The 20,763-nt window shown below is 39.4% G+C and overlaps 1 protein-coding gene across 5 annotated transcripts in view; it reads left to right on the forward strand.

Annotated features, from left to right (window-relative positions):
• Window positions 1-20,763, forward strand: part of carhsp1 (calcium regulated heat stable protein 1) — a 111,081-nt gene that overhangs the window by 86,719 nt on the left and 3,599 nt on the right. For all 5 annotated transcript variants that reach the window (XR_006314783.1, XM_043711592.1, XM_043711595.1 and 2 more), the window contains exon 3: window positions 5,580-5,702. Coding sequence is in view for 4 of the 5 variants with exons in the window: in XM_043711592.1 (XP_043567527.1) it covers window positions 5,580-5,702 (123 nt within the window). In the remaining variant the exon portion in view is untranslated. The remainder of the gene's footprint in view (window positions 1-5,579; window positions 5,703-20,763) is intronic.

A 20,763-nucleotide genomic window follows, 5' to 3' on the forward strand; every position in this document is an offset into this window, starting at 1 on the left:
ACAAGCAGTGCTAAATACTTCCCGAAATAACATCATTTTAATGTTGGAATGCTGATCTCTCAATTGTAATCAAGCTATAATTAACACGCAGAACATGTAACAACAGGTGAAATCTTGTTTCACATCAGTTGGTGCATGGCTTTAGAATAAAAGGAAACTTTTCTTTATCATTGGATCTCTGTTCTTTTGATGCACTTGGCCTATTGTGACAATTAATCATCTTTGCTATACTTGAAGTCAATGCCTAAGTCTTATTCTTTTCGTAACAACAGAGCTGACGTGAATCATTACTGACAGCAATTTTCCGTGAGTCATCAGATGGGAAACAGGAGCAGGATTCTGATTGATGTTTATTTTCACTTTCCCCTTTCTCTGCTTGCCAAGCTTACTGAGGGGACTCGATTCCACCATATCTACCACTATTGCCTCGCTGCTTCCTTAGGGTTTTCCTGGTCTTGTGTGGCTTGATAGATTTAAAAAAAAAATCCACCATGGGATGAGTCATAAGGAAAGTCAATTTTATTTGAAAAATATCCTTGTGATAGATCATTTGAGAATCGATTGAAGCAAATAGCTTTGCATGTTTTATTGAATTTATGTCCCATCTCCCATTTGAATATTGCATCTTGTATAGCTCAACAGCTAAGGAATCATTAGAAGTACAGACGGGAGAGAGATATCCACATTTCCTGCTGTGTTTCTAACGTAGCGGCAACAGGAGAGATTATTGACAAAAAACTGAGATAGCCAACATCTGACAAACTGAGCAACATCTAACACTAATTAATGACTTTAGATAAATGATCCCCAAGACCTGTTTTGATCAGAGGTTCCCAAAACTGCTTTGAGTATGGAATAGAACTCAGCAATTTGTGCCCCCTCTTAATAAGAAACAATACTTCTGTATTAGTTAAGATGTTTTTATTTTATCATACAATCATAATCCCTACAGTGCAGAAAGTCTTGGCTAACATAACATCTTGCTTATAGTATAAACAGCACATTGCCACTGCTGTACCAATGAAAGATGTTTGCTTGTCAATGCTTAAGGCTTGGACCTGCCAAACAATAACAGGCAATTAAAGATGGATTCCAATTTCAAGTTAGCCCCTTCCATGCTCAGACAACTGATCTTGCTGCGCTGGCCACTTTAAATATGCAGACAATGCCAGGTTTAATTTCTATTTACTTATTCAATTTAACAATTTTTTTGAAAATTGTTTGATTTGAAATCAATAAAATGCAAAGAAGTCACAAGTCTAAAGATCACAAATACAATAACCTGAATATAAGAAGCTTTCTTTAATTCAGTGAAAATCTGCAATGTGGTCACAGTTTTCAAGGTAGGGTCAGGTTGAAAGGAAGGGTTTGATGATGTTAAACACCAACAGTTAAGGACTTTGAAAATGTTTTACTGGGATAATCCAGGAAATTACAGGCCAGTGGATTTTATGTCAGTGGTAGGAAAATTATTGGAGGTGATTTTTAGGGATAGGATTTACTCACATTTGGGGGAAAAAAATGGACTTATTAGCAATAGGCAGCATGGTTTTGTGTGGGGAAGTAGGTGTGTCTCAAACTTGATTGAGTTCATTGAGGAAGTGACAAAGATGATTAAGGGAAGGGCAATTGATTGTCTGTTGGGACTCTCACAAGGCCTTTGATAAGGTTCCTCAACACAGGGTGATACACAAAGTAGAAGTCACATTGAATCCACAGTAAATGGATAAGATGAATACAGACCGGGATTAGACATAGCAGACAGAATGTAGCAGTGGGAGGGTGTTTTTCTGACTGGAGATCTGTGACCAGTGGTGTTCTGCAGGGATCAGTGCTGCGACCGCTGTTGTTTGTGAAATATATAAATGACTTTGAGGGGAATGTAGGTGGCCTGATTAGTAAGTTTGCAGAGAACACATTGACCCGGGGAGCTGCAGATACTGAGGAGGATTGCCGGAGAATACAACAGGATACGGACAGGCAAGTGACTTGGGCGGAGAAATGGCGGAAGGATTTAAATCTGGACAAATGTGAGGTGATGTATTTTGGGAGATCTAATGGCGGAACTCGTAGTAACATCACCATACAGAGGGATCTAAGTATACAGGTCCATAGTTCCAAGAAAATAGCAACACAAATGGATAAGGTGGTCAAGCCGACATACAGCATGCTTGCCTTCATCGGTCAGGGCGTCAGGAATGAAAATTAGTAAGTCATGTTGCAGCTGTATAGATGTTTAGTCAGGCCACATTTGGAATATTGTGTACAGTTTTTGTCGCTACACTACCAGAAGGATGTGAAGGCTTTGGGGACAGTATAGAAACCATTTACCAGGGTGTCACCTGGTTGGAAGTTACTAGCTATGAGCAGAGATTGGGCAAACTTGATTTGTTTTCATTTGAGCATTGAAGGATGAGGGTTGATCTCGTAGAAGTTTACCAAATTATGAGAGGCATGGGATAGAATGGATAATTGGAGCCTTTTTCCCAGGGTAGAAATGTCAGTTAAAAAGGGACATAAGTTTTAAGGTAAAAGGGGGAAGTTTAAAGGAAATGGATGAGGCAAGTTGTTTTACACAGAGTGTGCTAAGTGATTGAAATGCACTGCCGTTGGAGGTGCGGAGGCGGATATAATAGCAATGTTTAAGAGCATCTTGAAAAATATATGACTAGGCAGGAAATACAGACCCTATAGAGGCAAACGATTTAAAGTTTAGAAAGGTGCCATGTGTCAGCATAGCCTTGGTGGGCCAAAGGGCCTGTTCCTGTGCTGTGCTGTTTCTTGTATACAACTGCATTGTTCTTTGAGTACAGTCACTATATGGATTACTGTTAGATTCAAGAAAGTAAGAGGCCTCAAACTTCTTTTTTGAGAAAAAAAGATGCTTCATTTAAGTAACAATACACACAATAAAAACCGATTAAATGTTACAAACTCCATTTTGTCAGTTTGGGATTAGTATTTTAATCAGCATTGTTGAGGCTAGCGGGCTAGCATTCAAAGTCTCTGCTGCAGCTGCTGACAAAATGTGGCAAAAACCAGAGTATGATGAGTTTGGGTTTGTTTGCTCCTGTGCTCACTTTTGTTCTCACTGTGGTCCACTTGAGACACTTTCACTCTTGATTTCACTGGCACGTAATAAAGCCCTCAGATCCTGATCCACACGCCTCACATTCTGTTGATGTTTACCATTGTCCAACCTGATGGCATGTGTTTTGGAACCTCTGAATCTAAGGGTGAGTCTTTGAGCAGTGACCAAAATAGAAAAGTAAAGTTTACCAGGTAACATGGCAGCTAAGTTGATGACCCAGACCACCTGTGAGCAATTTCACTGGTCAGAAATAATGTTGTAGAAAGTGATGTTATTTACAAAGTGTGTCAGATGATTACAACAAAGTGGAAAGCTTGCGTAAAAATTTAATCCTTGATGTGCCCTGATATAAGTACTGACTGATGAACCAGCTGAATTGCAGTCATAGGAAGGGCATCCTCACATTTGGGATAACTCCAGCACCAACTGCTGCTTGTGTTGTTTCTGTGGGAAGTTGGGCTTGGGGAGAACCACAGTCCATCTGGCCAGTAGTTGTGAGAACTGTGCATGTACTGCTTGAGCAGAGTTTGAAAGAGGACTTGAGATGCCATAAATATTTTCAGGCCTCCATGTGGCCTGAATGGGGACCGTAGTTTGCTCAGTTAGGCCAGTCTTTGGTTGGGCTAGCTTGAATTTGGGGTGTGTTTGCAAAATGTGCTGTTGTGTTTGATGTTTGTTGAGTTGATAATAGTTGAGGACAATTTGCAATGCAAAGTACTGTCAAAGCTCTTGTCAATGGCAGTGGTGGAGTCAAATGACAAAATGAGATATTTTGGGCATTGAAGAAAATGATATGCAGGACATTGTTTTATTGACTAAAAATGTTTGTTGCGAGAGAACCCCTAGATGTGTCTCTAAGTTAACATGGACAATAACAAACTAACAGTTGAAAAGTGACCAGAATGACATTTGTACTGTAATATGCATTGACCTAATATGTCTGCTACTTTTGAGTTGTTTACAGTCCCTTAATTCATAACTTGACAGAAATCGCAAAATCTGATCCTTTTGCTTTCAGAAGTCATTACTAGTTCTAATTTTTCTGTATTTTGTTGTTTTGTAAATAGTTTCACTCCTTAAAACTCTGAAATGTCAATTAAGTGTTTTTTAAAAAACTCTGTATAATGTTAATTCCTCATTTTTTACACAGGGACAGGGATAGGAGGAGGGCAGAGTTGATGTAGTGCAGAGAAGTGCGGTTTCTACAGTTGGAAAAGATTACAGAGTTGACCAGCAGCCAAGAAGGATTTGAAACCCAGAATTAAAAATTCAAAATTGATGTGCATTACCAGAGGGAGCTAGTGTATATTGGTGAGCACAGGGTGAATGGACGCTGGTGCAACTTATTGTAGCAATGATGTGGAGGAGCTGGTGTTAGACAACTACCTGAAGAAGGACGAGCACTCTGAAAGCTAGTGCTTCCAAATAAACCTGTTGGACTATAACATGGTGTTGTGTAATTTTTAACCAAGTTATTGTACAATTAGCTGAGGTTTGGAGCATTCTTTAATATAACTTATAACTAATAACAGATGATGAGGAAAAGTCTTCCACAAATAGAGGTTCTAAATTGCAACTCATTACCACATAGAGTAGTTGAGGCAATTATCACAGAGTGCATTTTAGAGGAATCCAGATAGGTATGTGAGGGATAAAGGAGTACAGAATATTCCAATAAGGTGAGACAAAGTCAAATGGGAGGAGACTACTGTGAAAATGAGCCACTGGAGCCAAATCACCAGCCTTTGTGTTGCACATTTTAGATAATTTTTTTGCCTTCCCCTTCAGTTTCTAGCTGATGTTAAATTTAAACCCTAATCAGTAAGCTCCAAATTTTTTAAAAAACGTGTTTGCAAGTGGGCGGCACGGTGGCACAGTGGGCGGCACGGTGGCACAGTGGTTAGCACTGCTGCTTCACAGCGCCAGAGACCCGGGTTCAATTCCCGCCTCAGGTGACTGACTGTGTGGAGTTTGCACGTTCTCCCCGTGTCTGCGTGGGTTTCCTCCGGGTGCTCCGGTTTCCTCCCACAGTCACAAAGATGTGCAGGGTCAGGTGAATTGGCCATACTAAATTGCCCGTAGTGTTAGGTAAGGGGTAAATGTAGGGGTATGGGTGGGTTTCGCTTCGGCGGGTCGGTGTGGACTTGTTGGGCCGAAGGGCCTGTTTCCACACTGTAATCTAATCTAATCTAATCTAAGTATCTCATACTGAATACTCCTTTGTTGGGTTTATGTAAACATACTGCAGCTTAGCAATTGACTCTTGGTGAATATTTTATACAATGGAGTCTGATCTGAGTTTCAGAGCAGGGCTCTGATCCACTCGCTACAAATTTGTTACCAGTGAAAATGTGACCGATAATGAAATTGCAAAATAGCATAGTAATTATGTATTATGGAGCATAAGTTTTGTATCATGTTAATAGGATTGCTTCACAGTCTAAATAATGCAGCTAAAGAGCTATCATTATTCCTAATTCTGTTACAGAACTGCTCGAGCAGCAGAAGGACCAGTCTTCAAAGGAACTTGTAAATGCTTTTCACGTTCGAAAGGTCATGGATTTATCACCCCTGTGGATGGAGGACCAGATATCTTTGTTCACATCTCTGAGTAAGTTGTCTTCAGTATGTTTGTCTGAATTATATGATGAGGCTAACGTAAACAAATATTATTAAGAGAATGAAAGAAAGAGAATTCCTTTAAACCTAGGCCAAATTAGTGACTCATTGATTGATAACCAGTCAGTTCAGTAGCGATAGGCATCTTGGACTGACATCATCTTATAGATATTCCTATTTTTAAAATGGTCCTTATGTGTACTGTTATGAAAAAAAAAATCAGTCAAATGGTTGCATTCAGGAAGCATTGGTAGAATCTGTATATTCACCCCCTAAGAGTTGTCAACACAGCATTAAGCAAGAAATAATTAGAGCTTCTAACAAAGCAGTGTAATAAACATGGGTAGCTTTAATCTTAACAACTGAACAAATGAGATGGTGAACGATGTGTGGACGATGAGCTTGCAGAGTGCTGTCATGACAGTTTCTTAAAACAATAAGTTGCAAAACCAGCTAGGATGAAACTGTCTTAGTTCTGGTATTATGTAATGAGATGGGGTTAATCTGTAGTCTCTCAATGAAGCATCCTGGGGCAGGGGAGGTGATCAAAACACTATTTAATTCCATCTTAAATTTTTGAAAGTGGCATTAGCAGAGTCCAAAGCAAGAATCTTAAAACTTAAGTACAATTCCGTAGGTGTGAATAGAAAGCCAGCTTAAGATTGGGTAAATAGGAGAAATGTTAAAAAAACTGATTCAGTACTTTTAAACAGTACATATTTATTGGGGGAAATTAGAAAGACCCAAATATTTGGAAATAATAGAAGTTGAGTTGGTGCCTTGGGGGGCAGAAACAGGTAAAATTCTTCACATGTTATAAAGACCATACTTTTTTTCCCTGTATTATTGATTGTGGACTAATTAGGGGGAAAAGCAGCAACTATTTTAAAACCAAGGATTGTGGAGGGAATTGCCACACTATTATAAAAACAAGCTGTTGAAACTCATTTATACAATGTTTATACTACTACTTTGTTCAAGCAGTCGGGAAAGGTGTTTGTGACGGGCTTGATGGTGGAGGGGTCAAGGTATTTATCGAGTGAGATTCAGCAAGCAGCATGCAGGTTGTGCAAATATGACCAGCCGTGGATGGCAAAAGTCAATACCGTGGTGAGCACTCCCTGTACGGTTCCTGGCCAGCTGAACTGCTCATGGGTGTGAACAATACAGGGAGAAGCCTTGGAACTGCTGTAAGGGAAGGTGGTGTGTCTCTCTCTTCCTGTAGTAAGCTTACCTGCATTCTGAAGAAAACCACCAGTTGCTATCAACTGTAGCCTTTGACTGCAAAGTATCATAGTTCCTAGTTGGGTACCTATTGCCCTGCAGTGAAGAAACCTGGAGAAATGAGATTGAAGAACCAGAAGTCCTGTCAAGTCAATAGGGTCACCTCAGGGAACCCTAAGGATTGGTGCTGGTAAACTATGGTTCCCAGTTTTTGTTACTTCCACCCATAAAACTCACTTTGTTTATTTCACACTCACTCTCGCACACTGTCTGACTCTCTCTCTCCCCCTCCCCCCCCTTCTCTCTCGCTCTTGGAGGTCATATTTCAGCTGGTAGAGTCAATAGTATGGGTATTCAGAATATTTTGACAATGGTATTGAAGGCATGCTGCAGAATAAGTAGCCCACCCTAGCAATGCCATGAAAGTAGAGTGACAACACTGGTATCTAACCTGCTGTGTGAAGAATTGCCCAGGCGTGTCCTCCTGCAAATAACTGGAGAACTCCAATCTGTCACCATCACATTAGTCTTCTCTTGATCAACAGCAGTGTGCTGAAGGAGTTGTCGATAGTGTTATCAAGCAGCACTAGCTTGTTTACTGTTGCTCAGTTTTGTTTCCACAATGGCCACTCAGCTCCTGACCCTGCCTTTTCCTCACACATCCATCAAATCTTTCCTTTTAGTGTGGTGCTGCTTGCTTCTTCAATCAATTTATATGACAGTGAATTCCACTTCCTCACAACTATGTGTGAAGAAATTCCTTCTAAATTCTCCATTTGATTCCTTACCAGCTGATGCTGTTTTATGTATTCCCAGATCTCTGTTGCTGTCTCTTTCCTCATTTTAGTTTCATGCCATTCATGCATGTGGTCTCCTCATTTTCTTGAACAAAAAATACTTTGCCATGTTGAATATAATTTTCCGATTCACTCTGCAAGCTGGGATTATCTTTCTGTATTTTGGTGCGTTTCTCTGTAGCATAATCCAATTTGATATCATCTAGAAATTTAGCAACCATACATTTGGTACCTTCAGTCACGCCATTGATATAAATTGTAGATTGTTGAGATCCCAGCACTGATCCCTATGGCAATCCATCCATCACATCCTGCCATCCTGAAAATGATCCCTTCCTGCCTATTCTCTGCCTCGTGCTAAATAACCTATTCTCTCTCCATAATATTGTGCTGGATCCTACATAATGAAGTCTTATTTTGAAAAGTAACCATTGGGTGTGGCAACTTATCAAATGTCTTTGGAGGCCATATTGCAGCACATCTACAGGTTCCCCTTTATCTATGTTGCTTGCTACTGTCTCAACTTCAAGAAGTCAATCAAAAAAAAGCAGGGTGACACAGTGGCTCAGTGGTTAGCACTGCTGCCTCACAGCACCAGGGACCTGGGTTGGATTCTAGCGTTGAGCGACTGGCTTAGTGGAGTTTGCACATTTTCCCTGTGTCTGCATGGGTTTCCTTCGGGTGTTCGGGTTTCCTCCTTCAGTCCAAAGATGTGCAGGTTAGGTAAATTGGTGTGCTAAATTGCCCATAGTATTCAGGGATGTGTAGGTTAGGTGCATTAGTCAGGGTAGGGGAAAGGGTCTGGGTGGGTTACTCTTTGGAGGGTCGGTGTGGACTTGTTGGGCCAAAGGGCCTGTTTCCACACTGTAGGGATTCTATGAGAATGATTTTCCCTGAAATCATTTATGTTTATGGAAATACACATCATTTATGTGTATGGGAAACAACTGAAGTCACAACATAGGTCCTCATAGGCTTCTTCTTAAATCTCTATGTGTAAGTAATATTATGTTTGGAGCTTTATAATTAATGTGACCAGGTCCTCCTCTATTTAATGCTTTCACCTGAATATATTTACTGGTGAGTATCTAAGAAGAAGATCAGATTTACCACAGAGTGCAGATGCTCCATTTGAGTTTACAGAAAGGCCTGGAACTAACTATTTTATATGTTCCCATCAGGAAATGAAAGCTTGAGTCACCAACACAGATATTTTTAAGCAGCCATAACAGCCACCTTGTCTATGTTTGCTTAAAACATTCCTCAGATCTCCTCAGTTTAAAACAAGCATTTTAATGTAGGCGAAATACTGTGGATGCTGGAAGAGTGAAACAAAAACTGAGAACACTGGAAAAGTTGTAATGCTGCCTGTTGAATTTCTGCAGTGTTCTACATTTATTTCAATCCTCTTAATTTGTCTCCCTCAGTTGCTGCTGGACAAATCATTAAAACACGTTTGTTGACAAACGCTTGAGATCAATGTTAACCCTGAAAAATACAAGGATGAGCACCCCTTGGACAATATCTTTTATAAGGAGAAAGTGAGGACTGCAGATGCTGGAGATCAGAGCTGAAAAATGTGTTGCTGGAAAAGTGCAGTAGGTCAGGCAGGATCCAAGGAGCAGGAGAATCGACGTTTCGGGCATAAGCCTGCAGTAGGGCTTATGCCCGAAACGTCGATTCTCCTGCTCCTTGGATCCTGCCTGACCTGCTGCGCTTTTCCAGCAATATCTTTTATAAACTTTGTTCTGTTTACCAAGGCAGGAACTAACATTTTTTTCTGATCGTTCAAGTAATAATTGTACCAAGTTTCAATAAATGTTTGAACTGTAGTGCAGCCTTTTTGCTCTGACGAGTGGTTTATGTTCGTTGCCATGGCTGCAGATACTTAATGAGCTGCATTTTGGTTACAAGTTATGCAATTGCTGCCACACATGACAGCAGACATTCTAAATGTTTAATCTGCAGAAGGCTGATGTGAGAAGCTACAGGTAAATTTGCAGGTCTGAGCCGTGTAGCATTTGCTTTATTCCTATTCTGAACTGCTCCTGAGGCTGTGATGGCTGATGATATGGATATATAAACGTAGAAGTGGGAACAGAAGTAGTCCGTTCGGCTTCCTGAGCCTGCTCTGTCACCCAAAAAGATCATAATAGATCTGATTACTCCACCTTCCTGACTATCCCTGATAACCTTCATTTCCCTTATCAAGAATCTATCTGCCTCTGCCTAAACGATATTCAAAGACATTGCCTCCACTACCTATCAGTGAAGAGAATTTCAAAGACTCAGCACTTCCTGAAACAAATCCTTCTCATCTGTTTTAAATGGTAACCCCTTATTTTTAAAATGTGACCCCGAGTTCTAGATTCTCTTACAAGAGGAAACATCCTTTTGGCATCCACCCTGTCAATTCTCCCCAGGATCTTCCACATTTCAATCAACTCCCCTCTTTATTGTTTCTTTTCCCATGTCACACTTTTTCTTAGTTGCCGCATCTTCCCAAATTTGATCTCTTATCTCCACTATTTAGTTTAAAATCCTTTTATACATCTCTAGTTATGCAGCTCAGTAGAACACTGGTCCCAGCAAGGTTCGAGTGTAGACCGTCCCAAAGGAACAGATGATATTTGATCTTGTATTGATGCACTGCTGCACCATCTAGAAACCACTTCTACCCCACTACCATTAGAGGCAGACATTCATTTCTCTAGTCTGCTTTGCTTTGTGCAATTTTGCTTGTGGTGCAGATAATAATCTAGAATGAATTGCGTTTGACTTTCTGCTGTTTCAATTTAGTGCCTAGTTCCTCGTACTAACTGTGCAGAACCTCTTTCCTTGCCTTGCCTCTCTTTTTGGTACTGACATGGACAATGTCAATCAGATCAAATTTTCTTGTCTTTGTTTGCCAAATACAAACTTTGCAAAAACATTGTTCTGTTAATTTGGGTTTATTAACTTTTACAAAATAAAGGCAAGGAACAACGAAGAGGGATAATATTCCTATTTCTCTTTAGAAGTAACAAAATTATGGCCAGTGTTTTGAGATTCGCTGAACCTCCCATGATCTGGGCAGGAAAATTTAACATTTATTCAGCAAGCATTGTCTAATACCTGCAGACCAAAATTCGGACTGTCCAAAGATATTTATTCCCCCTCCATGTCGATTAGCTCCAAAGCTGATCTTGATGGAAATGAAGTCGAGTACTGGAAAATCTCTACCAAATGATGTACACTGAAATCTAATCAGTGAATATGACTGAAGTACTGACGTTAGTTGAGTTCAGTGACTGTAGAGACTGTGTTACACGTGGACTATGTTACACGTGGAACAAAAATGTGCAGTAATTTACAATTCACAAAGAAAGATTCCATGTGAAAATAGATGATACCATTGTTAAAATGTCAAAACCTAAGAATTATATTGGAGAGCAATTAAAATGGATTTTATAATGAGGCAAGAGGCACAACATTTTGATTTCAGTTAAAACTCTATGGCTGATAGTCATGCTCTGTTTTTGAATAAAGATTTGGCATCCACCATGTTCTGGGGAGAATAAAGACTTCTTTAAAGCACACTTTTCAGATTTGATAGGAACTCCAAACTAATTAATCACGTTTTCTATACTGATGCAGTGTGTGATGCATCCTGCAGTGAACTTTCCAAATGCAAATAGTCTGTGTCATGTTCAAGCTTTCATTAAGCCTCTATTGGGTGATTTTCTTGCCAGTTTATCATGGCACTTTTTTTGCTGATTTATGGTAGAAACTGTTGAAGGACTCCAGTTATGCTTGAGATCTGCATTTGAGGACAATATGCCTCTGAAATAAATAGCGTGACATTGTTGTCATCAGTAGAAATCAGGGCCATAAGACAATGTGAAATACTGGGGATAAGGGACTGTTATGGAATTAGTTCATGTAATCTTATGCCTGTCAGTGAGCAGAGACTTAATTCTTTGAATTTGATTTAGGGATCTAATTTGTGGGTTTTCTTTGCAACGCAATGAAGGAAGAGGTTCAGCTCAGAGTGTCCGTCAGAGTGCCATGTTGTACTTTATTTTCAAATTGTTGCCACAATTTAAGATTTACTTCATTCAAGAAACTTCATATTTAGAATACTCTTGAAGTGAGCAAAAATGTAACAAAAGATTTATAGAGACTCTACTGAATATTCTGGATTCATACTGCATGCTATAGAACTCCTTGCCTTGGAGGAAGAAATTTAGTGAAGGCAATTTAATTTCAGATTAAGTAAGCAATTGTTCACAGGGTAGCACCTAATCCAGAAATATAGACCGTTCTAAGATCAAATAAAAAAATATGGCACTTCATTCAATAAGATCATGGAGTGGCATGGTGGCTCAGTGGTTAGCACTGCTGCTTCACAGCGCCAGGAACCCGAGGCCCACCTTAGGCAACTGTCTGTTTGGAGTTTGCACATTCTCCCAGTCCCTGCATGGGGTTTCCTCCGTGTGCTCCGGTTTCCTCCCACAATCCAAAGTTGCGCAGGTTAGATGAATTGGCCATGCTAAATTGCCGACAATGTTAGGTGTGTTAGTCAGGGGTAAATATTGGGTAAGGGAATGGGTCTGGGTGGGTTACTCTTCAGAGGGTCAGTGTGGACTTGTTGGGCTGAAGGGCCTGTTTCCAATCTGTAGGGAATCTAATCTAATCATGGCTGATTTACCTCAACTCAATTTTCCTGTCCTATCCCCATAAACCTTTCATGTTCCTCAATATCCAAAAGGCTTTCGATATTTCTTTTATAAATGCAAAAACTAATTGTCTATTGCTTTTCACAATGGAGGAATTATAATTTCTTGCCTTGAAGAAATTATACAAAATTGTTTTATATTCATTATGAAAATGAGCTTCTATTTTGCTATTACCATCAAAGTTGTCCCTGTGTGTGTTTGTGTGTGTGCACGCGCTGAATAATTGAACACTGGGGATAAGCTGGTATGAAGGTGATGGCAGAATGTTTTGTGTTTACAAGGTGAATAGGAAGGAAAGCCAATGGGTAAATTACTATTTTGTGGCCATAAGTAGAGTGACATTGACAGTAGGCCTATCCACCCATTTGGAAAGGAAATGGTGGATTGTGTAAGGTGACCTAAGAGAAGACGGAAACAATTAAATTTTTCCTTGACAAAAGGAGAGCGAAAAGACTGTGAGGAAATGGGCTGCTCCTATTTATTCCTCATGAGAGCAGTTATAAAAAAATCTGCTGAATGCATGTTCTGTGTTTCTTATTAGATGTGGGAAAAATTGGAAATGGAATATGTGAGCAAAATGTACCCCTCGTGGTTGCAAGGATCGTGTATGGCAAACCTGTTTGTGTTTTTAAAGTACTGTAGAACAATAATGTTAATGATGAGGTTGAATGTTAGTCACGCACTAACCTGTGAAATGAGAAGTGAGAGATTTTCAATTGGTTTATAAGGTTTTGTTTGGATACTTCATGATTAACAATATTAACAGCAAATCTTTAGCAATTGCTGCTTATTGAGTTCAATCTTTAGATGGTCAGATATTGAGACTGGTGTGCAACGTTTCCTTGTCTTTTTGTGCTGTAAGCAACCGCCATGATCAAATCCTCAAGACATTTGTTCATGTTACTGTTATTTCTGGCTGCAACCTATTGCCCCATTGAGTTCATGTAGAAATAAAAAGATCCTCTTTTGCTCTTCCTGATTATGTAGGGCCCAGATAATCCTCTCTGGTGATAGGCATGATGCCAGAGGACTGCCAACATTACACTGTTGTTTAAAAAGGAAGAGATGATTCAAGCAATTATAGGCTAGTCACTGTAATCTCAGTGGTCAACAAATCACTGGAAAAAAGTCAAAGATAAATCAAATTAAAATGACAAATTAATCAAGGAGAGTCAGCATGGATTTGTTAAGTGAAGGTCATGTCTGACTAGCTATTGAACTTTTGAGGAGGAGCACAACAAAGAAGATCAAAGAGTGTGGCACATTTGATGCACTCCTAAATAATTTATAGCAAGATTTTGACATGGTCCCACATGGTAGATTGGTTAAAAACGTAAGACTTCATAAGAAGCGGTGTAAGTGACATCTTTCTATCATTCACTGTGGCCTGGGACCATCAACAACACCAAGCCTCAGGTAGGTTTTGTAGAGGCAACCATTATCACCTCTTTGGTAGCCAGGCTGTTCAATAGCTCTCTCAGCCTCAAATGGCCTCAGCATTGAATAGGTCATTTTCAGTCACCTGTAGCTCAATGACACAAAGTTTATCTTCCCATTTGCTTTCAGTAGAACAAAAGAGCCATTTCCTTTGTGACATCGAACATTCAAAATAGGTGCAGAAGTAGGTTGTTTGGTCCCTCAAACCTGCTGCAACTTCATTAAGACCAAGATTAATCTGTTCATTTTGTTATAAAGTTGAAGGTGTGTACTGTACCTTTAAGAGAGGGTGAATGCTGTTTTGAACTGAGAGCATACAAGCACCTGTGTATATGATGAAATGGCAGTCCCATAGTGTACTGTAAAATTGAAAATATGTCACATTTGGTGTGAAATGGGTACCTGATTTTTGATTGCTGTTTTGACAACAATTCGAATTCAACCAATCAGTTTAAATTATGCCCCAGGATACTAAAACCCAATCGAGTTTGAATTTGTTGTTTTGCCTACATCAGACCAATGAGACAATCTGACATTGGGAGTATAGAAATGTGAGCATTTTGAAAATTGGAGAGAGAGCAACTGCCATCGAGACAGATCCAAGAAATTAGGAAGCACTCTGTATCAAAGGTACCTTTTCACATGAAACATATTCACAGTAAAAAGAAAGATGATGACTCAGGGAATTCAAAAGCCAGAAGAGTGAAGTTACAGAAGATGACAACGGCTATGTGATTTTGAAATTAAGTTGATGTAATTTTAATAAATGTCTTATTGGAACAGCAAATTTTTGTAGAGTTGGAGGTAGGTAATAAACAGTTCAGAGAATGAGGGGCTTAGAGTTGTGAATAGTTGTTTAATGTTCACTTTTAGAGTTAAAAAAATTGATTTTTAAAAAAATAGTAGAATTTGGGAGTTCTCTGTCATTCATATTTGAACAGATAACGAGGTGAGGTGAGCTTTTCTAGGTGTTTGGTTCAATTAACAGAGGGGGTTCAACGTTGTGTCGTAACAGTTTTCACTTCCAAATTCCTATTGACCCCAGGAAACTTCTGCTTTTTTTTTTAAAACCAAGGGGGTCAGTCACTTTGTCACTGCCTTAAAAATATTCAATGACCTGGTCTACTTTTCCAACAATTACTTCCCTTCCCACAACCTCTGACACAACAGCGGCCTCTTAAATAACTTCTACCATCTTCTGCAACCAAGGCTGCTTCCTCTCACTGCTTATCAGCGATTCATGCACTGCTGCCACTCCTCATCTTAGAGGGAGCAACTTGCAATTCATTATTTGTAGGGAAGGTAATTTAGTTTGAGCGAAAGTGACCAGCTGTTTGCAGGATAGCGTCAAATCCAGAAATAAAGACAGTTCTAAGAACTTAAGAAAAATATGGCCATTTAATAAGATCAAGGCTGACTTACCGCAACTCAATTTTCCTGTCCTAATCCCATGTCCCAGGACTCCCTTCAAGTTCCTTAATGTCTTCAAGGAAATACGAGATTGACTAGTGTATATGAGTTTCACAAGCACCTCAAGATGAAGAAGGAAGTTTAAAAAGTTATGATAATATAAAGGAGATGCTAAAAACCTTGCATTGTTTTCTTTTACAAATGATGATCAAGAAAAAAAATCCAAGTCTAGTAGAGAGTTATCTAGTAAGAGAACCACAGAAAAAGAACTGCTCCTATTCACAAAAGAAGCAAAAAAGAAGCAAGAACAGGTAAACTAATCTAAGGGCGATTGTGGGGGAAAAATCGCTGGAAACCCAATTCAAAATTGGTGAGCATTTAGAATTGCATACATTAATCGTACAGACAGCATGAACCTGTTAAAAGAAAGTAATGTTTGACAAATTTAACACCTTTTTTTGACAAGTGACTTACAGAAGGAAATGCAGTAGATGCACCACATATTGATGTTCAGAGGAGTGTGAAATAATTTTTCAAAGGTGTTTGAAATGATACCTCACAGGACTGGTTGGAGAAAAGTAAACCAACAACCAACAAGAGAAGGCAGCTCTGTGCACAAACCCACTCTTCACCAGAGGGGAGCCCAGCATGTGGGTGCAAACCTCAACGTTCAAGCCTTTTCAAGTGTTTTCAGACAAACCTGCCAAGTGGATTATTCAATTTGATTCAGGCACTAAGGATCACTGAAGCACTCAAAACACAGCATAAGCTCAACACTGATAATATCCCACCCTGCAGTGCTTAAGACCTATGGTCCAAACCAGCTGTCCCCCAGTGAAAGTATTCCAATCCATCAGAGTCTTGAATCTTCCTGACAATATGGAAGATTGCCCATGTACATCTCACATAAAAATAAAAGGCCAAATGCTACCCAATGGCCACCTCCCTATAATCAGTGAAATGAAAGGAAGATTCAACAATAGTCAAACTACAATATGCTTATATTGATTCATGGGACATGGGAGTTATTGGCTGGGGCCAGCATTTATCATCCATTCGTAATTGCCCAGAGGGCATTTACAAGTCCACCATATTGCTGTGGGTCTGGAGTCACTTGTAGCCCAGACTAGGTAAATACAGATTTCCTTCCCTTAAGGACATTTGTGAATCAGATATGTTTTTGTGACAATCAACAGCAGTTCCATGGTCATTGATAGATTAGCCTTCTTTCCAGAATTTTATTGAATTCAAATTCCACCACCATTTTTCAATTTTGGACCTATGCCCTCAGACCATTAGCCTGAAATTCTGGATTACTAGTCCAGTGAATGTACCACTATGTCAGTGCCTCCCACTTAATGGTCTGCTGACAATGCTCAGTTTATGTTCCACCAGGATCATGCTGCTTAAGATCACATCATAGCATTAGAAGAATAGGATTGGGCATTCAGTACCTCACAAGCTGATTCTACAATCTTTGAATATCATTATGGATCTGTATCTGAAGTCCATCTTAACTGTCTTGGCTTTATTACTGAATATATTTGGTAAGAAACATTCTACCAATCTCAATTTAAAATTATTAATTAAGCTATTTCAAGTTTTCAAATCCCTCAATAACTTTCTTTACTCAAGGAAATACAAGCCTTGTAAATGCAATCACTCTTCGTGATCTAACCCTTGAACCCTGGTGATATTCTTGTGTATCTGCACTGCATTCCTTCCACGTCCAATGAATAGTCAGGCCCCAGCACAGATCATTGTGGGACTCTCGTCACTTAGATCCCATTTCAGGTGCATACCCGTAATTACTTTGATCACCTGATCTACTTCTAATCGGATCTAAATCTGTTTTCAATTCCATGCACTATCCTTTTTACCTCAGTCTCTCATGTAGAACGTTGTGGACTGCCTTCAGAAAGTCTCAATAAGTTGCATCCGTTGACATTTATTTCCCTGTAGATTTCTGTAATTATTTCCCCAAAAGCTTCAAAGAAGTTTATTGCCCCTTACAAACCCATGTTAGCTTCCTGTAATCAGCTCAAATTTATCAAGAGCCCAGTGACTCTGTCCTTATTTATTCCAGTAACTTCCTCATAAGTTGTACATTAGCCTGATTTGTATTTCCTTTTAGTCTTCATTTTCACCTCGCTATTCGACTTTTCATACTTCAAATTATCCTTTTGTTTTCTAAACAACTTGTTCAGATATGTTATTACACACTTCTGAAGCAGGTGGAACTTGAACCTGGATCTCCTGGTCTGGAGGTAGGGACTCTACCACTACGTTTTTGAATTATCCTAAGCGTCATGAGTATAATTTAATTGAATTTCAAAGATTCAGTTTAATTTTAATCTTTCTACCCACCAATGAGCTCTACTCTTTAAACATTTTGTTTGCCTTCTGAGAATATATTTATTTTGTGCCCCTAAGTTTTTTCATGCTATTCCACATTTGTTAACTTTCTTGCTGAGCCAGATATTCAAAGAGACAAACCACCTTTTTCTAGATAGCACCTTTATCTTTGACTCTTAATGACCCCATCGATCTTCATGGATTGGACTTTTGCAGTTGCACTTTCTCAATTGTTCTCCTACTTGGACCTGTTATTTGCTCCACTTTATTTTCCAAACTAAAGAGGAAGAAATGACTTGTATTTATATGTATTGCCCATCATTTTCTCTGATTGTAAACCAAGATGATTTAGAAGCGTTGAAGTAATTTTTGAAATGAAGTCACTGTTTTAATGCAGAAAATCAGCAGCCAACAAGGTTCCACAGGCAGTCTGATGATAAGCTACTTGCTGATGCAAATAAAGGATAAATATTGATCAGAATTCCCCTGTTGAATTGCAAATGTTGCCATGAGGGTTCTTTTGTGGACTGGTGTCTGCCTGTATTGTGTGTTTATGTGTTATGTCTCTACATTGGAGTTTGCACTCATAATCTGACCTTGCAAGGGTGGTGCACACATTAACAGCTGATGAACTGAGCAAACTACTTTCTTTGTTTGATTTGAAATGTACAGACCTAGTTAACAGTCCTGAATGCATTGAAAACATTTCCCAGGGCCTACTGCCTTATAAATAACTCCTATAATTATTGTGTATAATTATCAAGGGCAGCACAGTGGCTCAATGGTCAGCACTGCTGCCACACCTGGGAGCTGGGTTCAATTCCAGCCTTGGATGACTGTGTGGAGTTTGCACATTCTCCCCGTGGCTTTCCTCTGAGTGTACTGGTTTCATCCAAAGATATGCAGATTAGATGGATTGGCCTTACTAAATTGCCCATAGTGTCAAGGGATGTGTAGGTTAGGTGGATTAGCCATGGAAAGTGCAAGGGTAACAGGGATAGGGTAGGGGAGTCGGTCTAGAAGGGATGTCCTTCGGAGTGTTGGTGTAGACTCAATGGGCCAAATGGCCTGCTTTCAAGCAGTAGGGATTCTGATTCTACGCATCTATTCTGTAACTATGTCCCCTAGCTTAAGATGTCCCCACAAGTGAAAACATCTTCTCAACATCTACCCTGTCAGAGCCCTCTCAGAACCTTTGGGAGAAGGGTTGCTGGACCCTAAACATTAACTCTGCTTTCTCCACAGATCCTGCCAGACCTGCTCAGTTTCTTCAGCAATTTTGATTTTGTTTCTTCTCAGAAGCTTGTAGGAGGTGTGGATTTGAAGGGCTGAATGGCCTGCTTCCACACGGTAGGGTTTCTGTGGTTCTGCGAACAGGAGAAAAACTGGTTGCGAGAGTTGAATTCCATAAAGCCACAGAGTCTCGAGATCCCCACACGACCCAGCTCCATATTAGCCAATCTTGGATAAGGCACTTAACTTTGATAAACGTTTCTGTTCCAGCAAAGAGAGAGGATGAAATTAATTCAATAAATAAGACATTAATGTTTCAAACTTCAAAATAATATTTTTATTAATAAAAGAAAGTTGTTTCATTCAAGTGCCTTTAGTTGGTGAAGGGAAATGGTTTAATCTTGTTGAAATACTTGCAAGTGTAATGTCTGGTCTGCAGGGAAGAATAATGAAGAATATATTTTACATAATGGCCTATGTTGTGAATGTTAGGGATAATTTAGCTCTTTCAGAATGTAATAAAATTTAATGCAAGTGTAATTGCTCAATCTAAGGTGCACCATATGACAAGATCAATTTCTGTGATGCTGCAAAATATTGGCCATTCCTGCTAATAAATGTTAGCAAACATTTGAATGTTCCCTTGGTATCGATTTTGTACAAACAACCAGAACAATGCAACAAATTAGTAGAATTAAAGTATGTCCTTACTGCAAAAAAAGTGGCCTGTTAATAGCAAGAAATTTCTAGAAAAGAAGTTTACTGTAACAAATAGCAGGTTCTAATTGTAGAATTCTGAGGAGGTACTCTAACGTGGGTTATATATTTATGACCATCTTTTGTAATGTCAGGTGGAAATCCAATGCTACTTTTTAGAAATGTTGGTCTGTAAGGTCCAAGTTGACATTACAAATTTAGAAATATAATAGGCCAGTGTTAATACTGTGGTTACCATAGAGAAATAACCCATTCAGTTCACTCAGAATTACAGTCATACTGGGGAAGAATCCACCCCTCTGTTCTCCACATCTCCTGCTTACATTTTGTTTGTTCACTATCTTTTTATTTTGTTTGAACAGTCAGTTCATTTTCTGATTTTTATCTCTGATGTTTGCCATCCATTGTCAGTTAACACCTGCTGTCTTTCACTGATCATTATATTTTCATTAACCAGGGCATCTTCATTTGTGCATTAACCCACTGATAAGACCCAACACACAGGATAGGGGGGTGGGGAATCACATAGAAGCTTATGAAATTCTAACAGGACTAGACAGGGTAATGCAGCAAGGCTGTTTCTGGTAGTGGGGAGTCCAAAACCGGGGGTCACAATCTAAGGCTATGGGATAAATCATTTAGTTGAGAAATTCTTTTCACACAGTGCTGAGTTTGTGGAATTCATTACAACAGAAAGGAGTCAAGGCCAAAACATTGTTTGATTTAAAGAAGGAGTTGTATTTAGCACTTGGAACTAAAGGGATGAAAGAATATGGGAGAATATTGGATGATCAGCCATGAATGGCAGAACAGGTTTGAAGGGCTGAATGGCCTGCTCTTCCTATAAGGTGTAAAAGCACAAGTTGGCCATATGGTTCATGGAGTTTGCTCTGCCATTGAACGAGATCATAGCTAATCTGATCATCCTCAACTACACTTTCCTGTCTTATTCCCATCACCCTTGATCCCTTTTTCAGAAATCTGTCTATCTTAACCTTGACTATACTCAATGACTTAACGTCTACAGCAAATAATTCCATACATTCACTACCCTGCAAAGAGGAAAATGTTCTTCCTTATCTCTGTCCTAACTGGATTACTTTGAGATTGACCCCTTTGGTCCTACACTGTCCCACAAGGGGAAACAATCTCTCAGCATCTA

The sequence above is a fragment of the Chiloscyllium plagiosum genome, chromosome 21 (assembly GCF_004010195.1).
Source record: "Chiloscyllium plagiosum isolate BGI_BamShark_2017 chromosome 21, ASM401019v2, whole genome shotgun sequence".
Classification (NCBI taxonomy): Eukaryota; Metazoa; Chordata; class Chondrichthyes; order Orectolobiformes; family Hemiscylliidae; genus Chiloscyllium; species Chiloscyllium plagiosum.